Here is a 15,946-nt window from a genome sequence, read left to right as displayed (position 1 = left end):
TCTCCAAAGGCAGCGCAGGCCGATTGCCTGGGGAGATGCTGGCCTGCGGCCCCGATTATCAGATCGGGCCCGGGACGCCGCAGAGTTCACGGACGCTCGGCCGAGCTGCGAGTGAAGGACAAAGCGACCCCGCGAAGAGTTCGAATGCCTGCTACGCACGGACCTACATTTGGGGAAAATGGCAAAGAAAAGAGGGTGCTGTGCGAGCGTTGGATATGAGACCTCGGGGCGAGGTCTCCTCTGCTGCAAGGATGAGAATGAACGTGGTGGGTTCAGGGGTCACCACAACAGTGGCAGCCTCGCGCGCAGCTTGTGGCCCCTCTCATTATCAGGAGTTATTGCCCGTGTGACCCTCACCAGCAAACGCCACCGGCATGCCCATAAAACCACGACGAGCCAATCTCGACACGTGTTAGCCTGGCCTGCCTTTGGTCAAGAAATGTGCAAATGCGCGGCTGCGCGGAGCGGTAACCGCGCCGTGCTGTGAAATTGGCGACCCGAGTTCGATTCCAGGCCACAATGAACATTGATCACGAGTGTGAGAACCTCCCCTAGGTCTACTCAGCCATAAATGAGTAACTGGTGCCATGCGTAAACATCAGCACCGGGGGGACAAATGTAGTGAGCGTGGTGATGGCCACCCTCTTGTGCGCTGCGCCGGTCTTTACATGTGCTCGCTGACAAACACTTGCTTGCCCCAAGAGTCTATGTAGGCTGTATGGGGAACGTTGTCTCGTTCCCACAGTGAATTGGCCTTTCGTCATTATCGCCACCATCCAGCAGGGAAAGATTTCGTAGGGAAGATGGCGCCCTGGGAGGTGGAAGATGCATTGGAGAGACGGCGTGTGAGCGACGCTTGGGGCGAGCGTGGGGGGTGGGAGCGACGAGGCGGGCACGGCATCGTGAGAGACGGGAGGGTGATGACACACGGTGCCACAGCTGCTCGAAGTTCCGCGCGTGCCAGATGATAGTGACAAGGAAGGTCATGACGGAGACGAGGATGGCGATGAGCCTCAACATCTGCAGTTCAATGCAATGTACGGGGCTTTCGGGCTCATGCAAATTGAGCATCTTCTGTTCCCGCAAGCTGCCAGCGCGTTCTGCTGCGCTGCATTGGCGTCCGAGACCTTCACACCTCTCACAGGGAGGAGGTGCTCTTGCGCCTTCACTTCTCACGGAATATTTTCCGGGTTGCTGACAAGTCGTGAGATGGCACGTGACCAGTCGCCGCAGCCCATAGCGATGAGTGGTAATAGTGGATGTGGTGTGCCAGATTGAGTAAATATTTTCCGGGTCACCGACCCAGACAGGCACGCTTGAAAAACTCCCCTGCGCTCCGTGCGTGATTTGCCCGCCTCTCTGCTGCGGGGGTGTAATGTTTCCGCGCGACCTGCTCGTCTGCCTGGCGAACGTGCGGCGGTTGTTGCACGACCTGCGTGGCTTTCTGCTTTCTGTCAGCATTGGGGGGACAACCACCGCGGCACGCGCGTCCCACCGGCCCCCCCACCTGCACTCCCAACTCCGCAGAGATTCCTGACGCCGCCCGTCCTAACCCCCAGCCGGGGCTAAACCGAATCCACTTACGAGGCATTACTCTGGCGCTCTCGCCTAAGTGCCGTTACCCTGCGTGCATTCATCGCGGGCGCAGCCGTCGGTGGCGTTCGCTGAAAAGTGCGTAGAATTTTTCTGCTCATTAAACATTTAAAATTTGAATTTCTCCGCTCCAGCAACGGCGGTTTTTACCCGGGATGTATAATATTGTCGCAGCTGCTTGCGTTCGGCACCGTTGTTTACCTACATTCAATTAATGTTCTCTGCTGAATATTCTCAATAAATTGCGTTGTATGGATCGGCCCTCTCTCTTGACATTGTCCTGCGATGCAGATAAAGGGCGAATTATCCTCCCTCTGGCAAGGCACCAATGATGTTATTAGCCTCATCACAGCGGCCAATTTCAGAGGCCACTCGATTGGAAGAGACGCGCGGACCTGGCTCACTGGGAAGGCCCCAAGCCACGCACGGCCACACGCTCTAAACACTTTAATGAAGACCTTTTAATTTGTAGGTCACGGGAAGAGTCTCATTATGAGCGCCGCGCCTCTCGAACGACACGCGCTCTTGGCATATGCATTTTCACGCAAAAGTCCGTTGTCATTGATTTTTGGGTCAGATCGCCACGTGAGCAAACTGTGTGTCGTAAGCCCTCCTCCACCCAAACATGCCAATCTATTACTGCTTCAGTAGCACCACCAGCAGTATTGGCGAGCAATGGGTACGAGGTTTTGCTGATAGTTATTACCAGCACCATCAGGCAGTAGCCAGAACTGTGAAAATGTCCTGTCTTAAATGGGGGTGTGAAGTCATCGCATATGCACGCCTACAACATCTGGAAATCTCTGGTAGGTGATTGCCCATCGAAATGATAGCCAGGCTCAACCCGCTTAGCTTTACAGATGCAACGAGATAAGGGGAATTAATGGCTTTTGCAGCCATATTGGAGGCAGCTACAGCAAACGCATCAGATGATCTACGGTAACGTTTTCCTCCAAAGTATCCAAACACAAGCCAAATATCTCCCATATCACCTTAACAGACTGTTGGGGCATGTGCTGTTAGCGACACACGAGAGGGTGGTTGGCCAGCTCCACGCCCATCCGCCTTTATCTCCCTAGTGGCGATATTTTAACACACCGCACCAGGTACTCATTTGAGGCCCAGGACCAGTTCAGATAATCGTCACTGATGTTGCCCGTGAGCGGAAATCGAACTCAGGCCGCCAGGTTCGTAGTGCAGTGCGCTAACCGCTACACTACCAATCCAACACCAACACCCGCCATTCGCTACTAAGTGACGGTGATGTCACCAAGGCGCCTCTGCCAAGCCAGGTGCACTTTGAGGCCACGTGACGTGTCAAAGGCTCGCTGACAAGTGGTCTTGGGAGAGACCAAGGTGTAATGGGTTGGTTGACTGAGATGATTGGTAGATGCAAACAGCTGTACCCTCTTATGTGGCAACTTGCTGTATTTTAGCCGCCCGGTGCTCCATTCGTTGTTGTGTCACTCCTCCGCCCTCCGTTGTTACTGGAGAGCGACTGCCTCCAACTGCCCAGTAGCGTCCTTCAGGAGCCTCCTCCATAGAGGCCGATCCGAACGCCGCTAGTAACAGTTGTCAGAGAGTCCACTCAGCTCCACATCCTCCTGTACCGCATCAGTCCATCTCTTCTCCAGCCCATGTCGTGCCCATTTAGTCCCTTCTATGCGGCCAAAACAGAAGCTGCTTGGTCACGCAGTGGCTGGACATGCGGGCTACATGACCCAGCCAACGCAGCCTTGCCTGTCAGAGCTCACTGATGGGAATGTGTCCAGATCGTTCAAGGATGTGTGAGCTCCTCACACAATCCAGCCTGGTTAAACCCATGCCAGTCTGAATGTTTCTAACCGGCGCAGATGTTACATTAGAGGGGTCCCCGTTTCACAAGCATAGAGAAGGGAGGGCATGACTGGCCGAGAAGACCCGAAGCTTCGTGCGGAGCGACAGACCGTGTAGCTTCTACACAGCATTGCGCAGACGATAATGTCACCCGACTGATTCGGAGTGAGACCTCTGCTGTCAAACCAGAGCTGGTCACTACACTGCCGCTCCCCCTAACACACACACAGACACACACACACAGACAGACACACACACAGACACACACAGACTGACCGATGTGCGTCACTCCGCGGTGCCATCTCCTGGCCTCCACCTCCCACACTCGCGCCTACAACACCTGGCAATCCCACTTGCCTGTGGGAGTACTGCTTTGTGTAAGCACGTCGGTGGCGCCGGGCTTCGTGCGACTCTGTTTGGCTCTCTGATCTCCCAAACAAAAATCGGCATTTGTGCCGCGGTGCTTGTTGGTAAAATTGACAGTGGGCGGCCGCGCACGAGCCGATCGTGGTTCTCCGGTCACGCCGCGTTGTTCCACACGTCGTTGGGTCTCCGCGCACACGCCGTTGTGGGAGGGTCGCCACGGAGGAGGTGCGTGGGACGAGAATGGAGAGATCAGTGGCAGGTACAGTTTCCGTTTCGATTGGTGAGAAACGGAGGGGGGAGAGAGAAAGGGAGGGAAGAGAGGGGAATGGAAAAAAAACGAGAATGAAAAATTCATAACCCTTGCCTTTGTGTCAAGGGCACAATAAAAGGCGGCGCCAGGAAATCTCCATCCTCGTCGTTTGCGGTAAAGGTTCATGATTCCATTGTGAGGGCCTCGCTCGGGTCGCTAGGCCACGTGACCCCACCGAACCCTCCTCTAAATAAAGGGATGGGAGAAATAACCAGATGAACGGTACAAAACGAAACTGCACGATGAGTCACATTACCTCGACGAGAGTGGTTTGTTATCTTTGCACAGCAAACAATTGCGTACTGCTAAAAATACGGACGGAAAAAACGCAACCGTGTGAAATGTCTCTGCGCTACGCGTTTCTTTGAACAGTGACGTGCTATTTGAATTTATTTCAAGATTAGCAAATAAATGTCGTCGCGCTTAAGAAAATAATTTGAAAAATGCACACAATAAACAGATAACAAACAAGCGCTGCCCGTGCAAAGAATTGCCTAACGGAGCGAACCGGACCGTACCATGGCCAGAGGCAAAGTGGGGGGGGGGTTAATTAGCCGGATCTCCCCCTCACCATCACGAGCTTGCAGGGAATAGTCCACTCCACGTCACGCCATCAAACGCCACAAACGTGTAAATTCTGCTGGGAGTTTGTAGCTGCTCCTTGGGCTACGGCGGCATGGCACTGGCCACGTGGCTCTAATCATCCGCGCGCCGCGGGGGGGGGGGATGAGATGGTCTGACCACCGTCGCTCAACTCCGGCGATAATGGACGCGGTGTCGCTATTTTCCAGAGACGCCTGTGCAATGACACCACTGGGACACACATCGTATACACGGATATAAATAAACAAACCGCTCTCCCCGCTACAAGCATCCTGGAGTCACTCTCACTAAAAAAAAAATACCCGCTCCAATTCATCCTGCCCGTGCGTCCGTGGGTTTGTGCGCCTCTGCGTTTATGCTCCCCTACGTTTACGTGCCCTTGGGTTGTTGTGGCCGTGGATTTGCGCACCCACGGGTTGTGTAACCATGAGTTTATTGTGCGGTGGTATGGACTCGCGGTCGTGTGATTGCCGCTCGCTGTGTTGCAGCAGGTGACAAAATGATCTCCCAACGGCGTGGATTCACCAGAAAATTGCCCATAAGTGGCATCGCGAGCGGTACTGCCCAGTTGCACGGCCAGACCAAGCAGCACGAAATATCTTTTGAGCGTGGGGAAGACGGCAGCCTTTGTCCAGCACCGATTGTGTTTTTGAAAGAGCCGTTGGCCTTGTGCTTGGCAGCCAGAGACGCGGCGCGGTGGCACTAAATCATCGCTGTGCACGCATACACACGCAGCCAACGGCGCGATTGGCTTTGGAAAAACTCCGATGGATGTTCGTCGTATATTGATGCTCGTTAGCCGCTGCAGGCCGTGTGTTCATTGCACAATAAATACGGTGGGACATGTGGCCCCTGCGACACGATTCGTGCACACCTAGAAAGCCAACATTTGTTTTAATCACCGTTCTCGTCATCCATGGTCAATCCACTGCCAGATTGAGGCCTCCATCCCAAAGCCATCACCACCTCTCAAGATGCTGCGATGTAACAATCCACGCAGCACCAGCACACTGACTGATTTCATCAAACCGTTAAAGATTAAAAATGCCCTGACCTGAATTTCGATCTTCCACATTGCTTTATTTTAAATCCAATGAAATCAAATTACCATTAACTATGACCTCTGGTGACCGTGAGTGGTGGGCTGCACTGCCTTCAAGCGCGACCCTCTAGGAGCATTAAAACATTCCAGAATGGGGCTGGGAGAATTTCTAGAAGCCCTGCTCTACCTGTCCCGCATGAACATTAACCACGCCGGGCGCGAGCGCATGCGCGTCGCTATGCCGGGCGAGCATCAGAGAGTGCGTGGATTGCGTCAAGAAAGCGAGTGCCGTGTAATTCGCGACCGGAATTTCAAGCATTGACGGTTTTTGCGAGTTTTGATCGCGAGTTTTGGCTGCAGCAATCACCTACAGAGCCTCCCCGGGGCAATGGAGATTCTAGAGAGGAGGGCTTCGGGTGGACCGTGACCCCGAAAATTAAGAACAGCACCCTGGGCACCCCCCACCCCTTCACCAACATGTGCTGACCGGCGTGGTAGAGCAATACCCTGGAGAGGAGACCTACATCAGGAGCAAGTTTTATTTGGCGATGAGCGCAACCTCAGCCTCTCTCACGCCGTGCCACCCCTCGTTCCGTTTCAGGAAGACGATCGAGATCCGGGTCATCGACGACGAGGAGTACGAGAAGAACAAGAACTTCTTCCTGGAGCTGGGCGAGCCACGCCTCATGGACATGAGCGAGAGGAAAGGTACGAGACGCAGGCCGCGCTGCGCCGGCGGACCCAACTGGCGAGTGAGCGAGAGAGCCCCCATCGTGACGGCGCCCAAACCTGGACTTCCAAAACACATTTTGGCAGACAAGCGCGCGTTCACGCACAGGCGATAGCTCGCTGCGATTTCTAAAAGCGCAGTGAAACACGCCCCACCACCTCCCTCTAGAGCTCGATGAGTGCGTCCAAGATTCTTGCGGTGACGGATAATGGTAATCTTTGTGCCTTTTCCAAGTTCTTCGTCTTGTGTCGCCGCGGGCTGCGGCGCCGTGCGAGGGGAAGTCGCGGCACGACCGTACAAAAGGGAAATGCGCAAACGTGCACCCATATCGCTCTTCTATCGCGAGTGCCACGGTGCCTGCTCCCATGAGCTTCACTCCTCGATTTCCCCTCCCACGTTGAGTGCTCGGTTTACCCCGTGTGTTTAGTCTCATCCACGCCGTGTTCAAGCATCACACAGCAGGTCACAGCAACACACTCACCCACTCACTAACCACACTGCAGGTCACAGCAACACACTCGCTCACTCACCCACTCACCACACTGTAGGTCACAGCAACACACTCACTCACCTACTCACCACACTGCAGGTCACAGCAACACACTCACTCACCCACTCACCACACTGCAGGTCACAGCAACACACTCGCTCACCCACTCACCACACTGCAGGTCACAGCAACACACTCACTCACCCACTCACCACACTGCAGGTCACAGCAACACACTCACTCACCCACTCACCACACTGCAGGTCACAGCAACACACTCACTCACCCACTCACCACACTGCAGGTCACAGCAACACACTCGCTCACTCACCACACTGCAGGCCACAGCAACACACTCACTCACCCACTCACCACACTGTAGGTCACAGCAACACACTCACTCACCTACTCACCACACTGCAGGTCACAGCAACACACTCACTCACCCACTCACCACACTGCAGGTCACAGCAACACACTCGCTCACTCACCACACTGCAGGCCACAGCAACACACTCACTCACCCACTCACCACACCGCAGGCCACAGCAACACACTCACTCACCTACTCACCACACTGCAGGTCACAGCAACACACTCACTCACCCACTCACCACACTGCAGGTCACAGCAACACACTCGCTCACTCACCACACTGCAGGCCACAGCAACACACTCACTCACCCACTCACCACACCGCAGGCCACAGCAACACACTCACTAACCCACTCACCACACAGCAGGTCACAGCAACACATTCACTCACTCACCCACCACACGGGAGTTCACAGCAACACACTCACCCACCCACTCACCACACTGCAGGTCACAACAACACACTCACCCACCCACTCACCACACTGCAGGTCACAGCAACACACTCACTCACCCACTCACCACACTGCAGGTCACAGCAACACACTCACTCACCCACTCACCACACTACAAGTCACAACAACAGACTCACTCACTCACCCACCACACGGGAGTTCACAGCAACACACTCACTCACTCACCCACCCACCCACTCACCACACGGAAAGTCACAATACATCTATGTCATCTATGTCTGCTTCTTCTCTGACCCTGCTGACATCCTCTCCCCACACCATCTCTTTTCCAAAGCTCTCTTAATGGTAATAAAAATCCTGCTCAATTTAAAACATCTGTATTCACAGTCATCGTTTACCACTTGAATAATGTCGTTTGTTGCAGGCTGCTTGGCGCTTTGGGTCTTTGAGCCTGTGCTCAGCAACTGTGATGATGCACGCTCACGCCAGCGCCCCACCGTACACTCGCTAATTGTCTCGGAACACAACGGAGTTTTGTTTAATGAAATATAAACATTTTTGTTTAATATTTTATACCGATCTTAGGCAGGAACAACACAGATCAGGGCCATGGTGTTGGTAAGCTGCGTGGAGCGTCGTAGGACTTTTCAAGTTAAGCAACGTATTTGGTGATGCTGCTGCTGCTGCTCCGTTGGCAGTGGTGCACGAATAAATCTCAACATGTTCGTCAGTGACTCTTGTGTGGCCTTAAAAGAAGAAATATATAAAAGTCTATGTTTTTCAGCCATGGCACTTCTTCTTCAGAGCACATAAATGGAGAGGCCAGGGAGATAGGGTGAATAATAAGGATCAGTGATGGCGCTTGTTTACACCGTGGGGCCTGATGAGAATTACATTTCGAAAATATTTTATCATGGTCGGGTTTTGTCTGTAAATAGTTAGCTAACAGGAGCTATCATCAAAAAGGTAAATGCTCAGGCATCCCAATTAATTCGTCAATAACACTGCTGTGACCTTAAAAGATAAAGAGTATGTAATAGGAAATGATTGGGGCAATGGCTCGTCTTCACAGCACACAGAAGCATGAGAGGTGACGTTGATCATCCACCTCAAATCTCTGGCCCCTATTTGTGCTGCGAACAATACACGTTTCTTTTTTTTTAATGCCCCACTGTTACAGATTCATGTGTTGAGTTTGGTGGATTCGCACTTTAAAGTCTTAAAGTAAAAAGGGTCGTGGAAGAGTTCTCGGATGAACCGACACAATGTTGCCGCGAGACATTACCCAGGCAGAGCAACCGGCGTCTTGTCAGCTCCCCGAAAGCACCCGGAGCGAGCTCGGCTCCCAGCCTAGGCAGTCGTCGCCAACACAACGCGAGATCGGGGGCAGCCGAGCTGAAATTAAAACGAGTGAAAAGAGCCAGACTATGTACAATGCCACCGCATTCATCATTTTCGATGCCCGCTGAGTTTTCAATCGCCTTATTCCCCCCTTCTCAAGTAATTTCTGTTTATTCAAGTTAAAAGCGTTGGAAAACAGATTGGAATGTACATATATACACACACACATATAGAGCATACACCCCTTTAGGAAATGTCCTGGGGACCAGGGACAAATATGCTCGTGTCCTTTCGTTAAATTGATTCCGGATGCAGTGAATGGTCAGGCATGCGGGTGAGGGCAAAGTCAATGAAACTAAATCTGAAGGCCGTGCAAAGAAGAAACGGAGGAGATCCATGCCTGAAGTGACAGTACGAGACATGAGAGGAGGACCACGCCTGGACCGGAGAAGGAATGCAGAGCAGAGAGCGCAGATTGACTGTGAAGGGAAGAAAGCGGGACTTGGCCAGGACACGGGTCATGTCGAGCAGGGAGCCCGGTGACAAAATGGCAGTCAAAAGGAAGGGGGGAAGATCGCCCAGGAGGACAACCGCTACGAAAGACGGAGCAATGCGATCAAGTTCAACGTGCAGGCAAGAAACAGCCGGCAGTGATTACGTTACAGGGTCAGAAGGTAACGGTGCGTTACTTCTCGTCGCGAGAATTCGCAACCTCGCCGGGGAAATTAGGAACCCGGTGGCCGTAAGCTAAAAGGCGGCGCGGGCGAAGCGAGATCCTCCGCTCCGCCGGGCGGCTTCTGGCATCGATTGCGAGAAGAGTCCGTATATGGGAACGGCGTGCGGATCCGACGTGGCCTCGCCACTCGCGAGCAGAAATTCCCGAGCCGCTCTCACGCACGCCAGAACATTTCTCTCGTTGACCCCCTCCGACCCTTTCTCTCCCGGGCTCCAGGAGTTAAAGTAATCACGCCTTGAAATGTTCTTCGTGCTCAAACGATAAATCGGCAAGCGCAAGAAAAAAAAAATTGTTTTCATCACCACCCCCCCCTCCCCCCCGCAATCGTACCGCGTGTCCCGGACACGACGTCCCCGCGGGCCAGGCCGCTGGACGGCCGCAAGCCTTCCTATCCTGCACCAGCAGGTGGGCCGACCTCACGACTGCCACGAGACCGGCCCTCGTCATCGGATTGTAAATTGCGGAGGTGGATCATGCTGTGGCCGGCTCGCTCGCTACGCAGGCCAAACCGACGCCTCTTCCCGCACTTATTTGGCTGGCAGTGGCGAATCCCTGGGTCAGTTTGGTGGTCGGCCCTCGCTCTCGCCGAGCCAGCCATCGCACAGGCGGCACCATCCGCGACCACCACCACCACCACCACGACTCCCACCCTTCCTCCGGTCGCCCAACACCGTCTTCAAAGAAATGTTAATCTGGCAGCTACATTTTCCACGCAGTGCAGCAGGGTGCGTGTGCAGGACTGCGTGAAACGCAGTCTCATTTTCAGCTCCTTGCCTCCCCTTCACAGGAGGTCGGGGAGATTGCTCCGTTTGATTTAAGGCAGCAAAAATAATACGCGCGGCAGGGTGCACAGAAGGATATTTGTGCTGGAGGCACAGCACTTACAGACCACAACCCTCCCGAGGGAGAGCACTGTCAGCTACACCTCCTACAGGAGGAATGTGTGCATTTACAGCCTTATATAAATCCGCGGCTGAATTGGGGCCTCCTCATGCCATGCAAGTCAGTCAGGGGGGTTGTTTGACCATACTTCACTATGCTGGTCAGCACGGGCCAGTGAAGGTGGAGACTGCAATAGTGGAGTAGAAGAGTTAATTTTGCCCCCACTGCCCCCTGCTGCCCACAATGCACCCTCCGCAGCAGCCTGTGCCAGCGTGCAGCGCCATCATCCATCCGCTTAGCTCCTGAGATCAGGCAGGATCAGGCACATCAATTCGAAATGATCTCGACGTAGACACACGGGGATAGCTCCACCAGATGAACCCATAACCACAGAATGGGGCTTGAAAATTAACCTCTCACCAACCCCTCCTCCAAGGAGCGATGCCTTACCACAGGCGACCAGTTCTCTGCACATCCAGACGCATTTGGTGCAAAAGACGCTGCGAAAATGGAACGAGCGACAACGATGTTGGAACCGACGACGACAACCTTGTCGTCAGATTTTCTGAGTGACGTAGCTCGCTTGCATCGGCTTAACGGAGAACGCGCGTCAACCCAGAGCTGAATGAGGCCCGGAGAGCAACCTCGACGTGGCATTCGATTTTAATGAATGCTTTCAAATCTCCACGGCTAATTGCGGTAACCTTCGTCGCCTAAAACAATCCCGAGTTGTGATACTTAATTTTTCATTGAACACCGCGGCAAAAGGAATGTTCGTCGCCCGAGAGCCACGATTCGCCTTGAGCGGTGAGGCTCGCATGCCCCCTATTTTTATGGGCAGATAAAGTCAGTCGCGGGTCATGTGGGCCCACGATCTACACTTCCTTGTCCTGCTCCACCCGTGATGCTCAGCAGCTGCCCGAGAGCTCTCTGTCGTTCTTGAGGGCGATTCATCAGCGAGGCTGCCCGAGCGTGTAGCTGAATTATTGCAAACGAAACAAGCAGTGGCATCTGGTGGCTCAAATTACTGTTCGTTGTAATGGCGCCAGCATCACAGAAAACCAGTGGGAGGGCGGCAGCACAAGGCTGGCACCTTGCCCTGGGTTACAACATATCTGGCTACGGCAGTGCTGCAAAGGGGCAGCTGATGCCAGGGCAGTGGAAAAGGTAGTCTTGGGTAGGTTGGGTCCGGAGAGAGCCTCTTGCGGTGCAAGTGGTGTTGGTCATTGGCTTGCATTTTGCAGCCATACACTGGCGCAGTTCTGCAGATTTTCCATCCTACGTTTACGCGTCGCATTCAACGCAAACACCCTGGCCTTGTTGTGGACATCGACAATTCATTACCACGCTTTAACGCACGTTTGCATTTGTCCGTATAAACAAATCTCACTTTTAGAAAATGTTTTCCCTAATATATGGCAAATTGACCGGGGAAGGAGATGTCCGGGTTTGAGGTCACGTGAGGAAGAAAGCGGCATCTGAAAACTCCACCTGTGTTTTATCCACTCTGCGCTGAGGATTAGACAGAGCAGCACGACGGGGGAAGGGCAGAGGGCATTGGGGGCTCAGAACATGCAATAGTCAACAACACTGTGGCCTCAAAAAAGTATATATCAAGGACGTTTTGGAAAATGGCCCATCGGATGCGGCCTCATCTGGAATTTTCCCCCAGGGCCTCCAAAAACGTTTGATGGCCCTGGCCGCAATTCTACGTCGGCACTGTGGGGGTCTCGCTATCCGGCGTCAACCTGTCACAGGCGGCACTGTGATCAAAAAGGGCAGTGGTGCTTGAACGTGACGTGGTAGGGGGGGGGGGTCGTTTCGCTAACGTTGTGTTTGTGTTCACCTCTCTCACCTACCCGCAGCCCTCCTGCTGCGCGAGCAAGGTAAGCGCTCTCACGGCTGCCCGAGCCTTGCTCACTGCTCGGCGTTTCGACCCCCACACGCTTCCCCTTCCCTCGCTTCCTTCCACCGTTGCTCATTCCCAAGGTGTTGGCGGCAGCGGCAGCGGCGGTGTAAGGGCCGCATAGTGGCCGGGCTTTTAAAGCCATTGAAGACCAGAGACTGAGTTGAAGCAATGCCGGGATTCGATATGATAACTAACTCGACAGCCCTCAGACTCCTGTGCAGTTGTGTCGGGGGAGGGGGTTCATATTTATATATGAGCGGGTTTCCAGAGCACCTTGGGATTTTTCAACGGCAGCGCACGCATCACCCTCTCCAGCAAGTTACCGTGGAGGGACTTTGTATGGGAATATAAAGACCTTCTCTCGGAAAACACAATCAATTTTCGGACACTTTATGGGCCGCATGGACGCTTGATGGGCACAATTTCCTGAGGTGCCCTTGCACGGAAATTTGACAATTTTTTTGAGACGCGCAGTGGGCGAGTGCGGCATTGTTTATTCCAATTGCTGTAATTTCAAAATGTCCCATCTTTCAAAAATCTCTCCTGCAAAGTGCTCGCGTCATGAGTTTCTCTCCATCACTCATTGCTGCTGCCCCCATTCCGCCATCCCCACTCCCCTCCCATGCTTCCCCTCCCCCCACCTCCCACCCCAATGGGGGGCAGGAGTGCTACTGCTTCCCCTACACAGTGCGACTGGAAGTCGGGTGTGGTGGGATGAGATGCGGTGGTGCGACGCACAGAAGGATGCATGCCCAGCACTGTCGCTTGCTTTTGGACAAAAGAGAGAAACGGGAGAGATATTGAGAGGAGCGTTGGACCAACGCAGTGGCATCAGCCAGCCACCAGTAGCAACGTGTGAATAATCCAGAGACATTCGACGTCAATGAGGCATAGTTGTCAGTCGTGGACACTAAGCAGGAGCGGCGTTTCACTCTGAAGTGAACAATTATGTTACCATAACTCTTTGGGTCTTTCGGTAAAGTCACGTAGATAGAATTGTTTTTTTTTTAATCACGACGTTACGATCGCAACACAAGCAATCGTCTTCAGGTGAAAAATACAGCAGGCGAACTGCTGAGGCAGGAGAAATATAGCGAGAGAACTACTGCAGCAAGAGGTTATATAGATGGGTTTTAGATGGGTACAAGGGTAAGTGGGCGGGGCTAGAGGTGGAATTTACAAGGAATATACCTCGCCCATTGATATTGCTAGAGATTAGCAGGTCAATCTGTTAATGTAACCCCACGACTACGGTGCTGAAGAAGCCATTGCATTGCTCGAGATTAGAGATGTAGCATGTCAATGTGAGACGGCTCCCGCAGCAGCGGCTGTGTTAATGAGACACATGCAGCATATTAAACAACGAGACCCACCACCACATCGAGGAAAAGGGAAGCAGCGGCTATGTTAGTGAGACATTTAGCCTGTTAATGTAAAGACATTTAACAAGGTAATGTAACTCAGAGAGACGGAAATAACTGTTAACATCGGCAGGTAGGATGGAAGCATCACAGCCAGTTATGACTTTACCTGATTAATAACATCCTTCCGATGATTGCTTAGTTTGTACCCATCTTCTCGGTTGAAATTGTGTCCGTGTTTAGATATCTGGATGGCTTCATGAACAAATCTTTGTTGATAGCCAGTAGGTTTGCATAGCATCTTCGTCTTGGAGAAATCAATTTCATGTGTGTCCACAGCATTAAAACAATGATCAGCCACGGCAGAGGTATTAGTCCTACCGTGTTTCAGATCCGCCTTGTGTTCACGAACACGGTCTGAGACATGGCAGTTGGTTTCTCCAAGGCAACTACTGTCGCAGGCACAGCTTAGTGTGTAGACGCCGGGGTATTGCATGTCAGGGATCACATCCTTCACATATGGGATCAGATTACGAATTTTATGTACTGTATTGAATCGAAGCTGGATCTTGTGTTTGCTCATGATTTTGGAAATCTTTTTGGTGACCCCTGCTATGTATGGCAAGGTGATGGTTTTGATTGTGTCCTCAGATGGTTCTTTCCCAACGGTTGGGGTGATAGCTTTACGGATTGTGCAATCCGAATATCCATTCATCTTGGGGGCTTGGTGTACGTGCTCCAGTTCACTGGCTAGGTGGTGATGGTCGGAAATGCAAAGAGCCCTGTGGTGTAGAGTTTTGATGAGGGAATTTTTCTGGTCTGGATGGTGGTGGGAGTCAGGTTTTAGATAGGCATCCGTGTGGCTGGCTTTCCTGTAGATAGAGTGTCCCAATGAGCCATCTGGTCTCTTTTCGATTTAAACATCCAAGAATGGTAACTTGCCATCCTTTTCCACCTCCATGGTGAATTTGATGGCTGGGTGTATGGAATGTATGTGGTTGAAGAATTGGTTCAGAGCGGTAGGCCATGTGGATGTGTCATCTACGTATCTCTTCCACAAGGAAGGACGTAGGATGGATGCCTAGATGGAATCTGTCTCTAAATTTTCCATGAAAACATTGGCTACCACTCGAGATAAGGGAGAACCCATTGGGGTACCTTCAACTTCTTTGTAGAATCTACCATTCCAGGTGAAGTAAGTGTTGGTGAGGCAGTGTCTCACCAGGGCCGGTACATCAGCATTGAGTCCTTGTTGGACCAAATATTCAATGATTGCAATGGTATCAGGCACAGGAACTTTGGTAAACAAAGAAATTACATCGAAACTGACAAGCAAATCACCGGGAGATAGTGAGATATCTTTAATTAGAGATACCAAGTGAGCTGAATTCAGTACAGCTGAAGTGGTCTTGCCTGCTGTATTTTTTCACCTGAAGACGATTGCTCGTGTTGCAATTGAAACGGCGTGATTTTTTTTTCTATCTGTGTGACTTTGCTGAAAGACCCAAAGAGTATGAATTCCTGCAGTCACGAAAGCTTAAGGTCAAGATTTAATTCTATTACCATTCGTTGAGGCCCGGATGCGCTCAAACACAGATTCCGGGAAAAACGAACGGGCGAGGGTGAAGGACGTTACTGACAACCGCTCGGAATGAGATGGATGGAGGCGAGCGGAGACAGGCGACGGCACCGACTGCGAGCGGCGTGGTCTCCGACAGAGACCGCGCGCGCGCGAACACCCGCCGCTCGCTCTCGTCGGCCCGGCCCGATCGCGGACACTCCTTGCGGTTGCTCGTTGTGGTTGCTAGTTGCACGCGTGGTTGCATACCGAGCGCAGCCAGGCGATCCGTTTGAACCTCGCCTCTCGATTCCGACGGGTCGTTATGGTTAACGGAGCTACGGTGGCAATTTCACGCCATAATCAAGGGCCCCATTTTACGTCTGCGGACGTTACGA

General features: G+C 52.7%; 1 protein-coding gene across 1 annotated transcript in view; it reads left to right on the top strand.

The window, feature by feature from the left end:
* The window catches only part of LOC144943215 (sodium/calcium exchanger 1-like), a 101,665-nt gene that overhangs the window by 78,168 nt on the left and 7,551 nt on the right, over nucleotides 1-15,946 (top strand). The window contains exons 3-4 of the mRNA XM_078870505.1: nucleotides 6,352-6,458; nucleotides 12,586-12,606. Coding sequence (XP_078726631.1) covers nucleotides 6,352-6,458; nucleotides 12,586-12,606 — 128 coding nt within the window. The remainder of the gene's footprint in view (nucleotides 1-6,351; nucleotides 6,459-12,585; nucleotides 12,607-15,946) is intronic.

Source organism: Lampetra fluviatilis, chromosome 30, assembly GCF_964198595.1.
Source record: "Lampetra fluviatilis chromosome 30, kcLamFluv1.1, whole genome shotgun sequence".
Classification (NCBI taxonomy): Eukaryota; Metazoa; Chordata; class Hyperoartia; order Petromyzontiformes; family Petromyzontidae; genus Lampetra; species Lampetra fluviatilis.
This window is presented reverse-complemented; position numbering and strand designations above follow the sequence as displayed.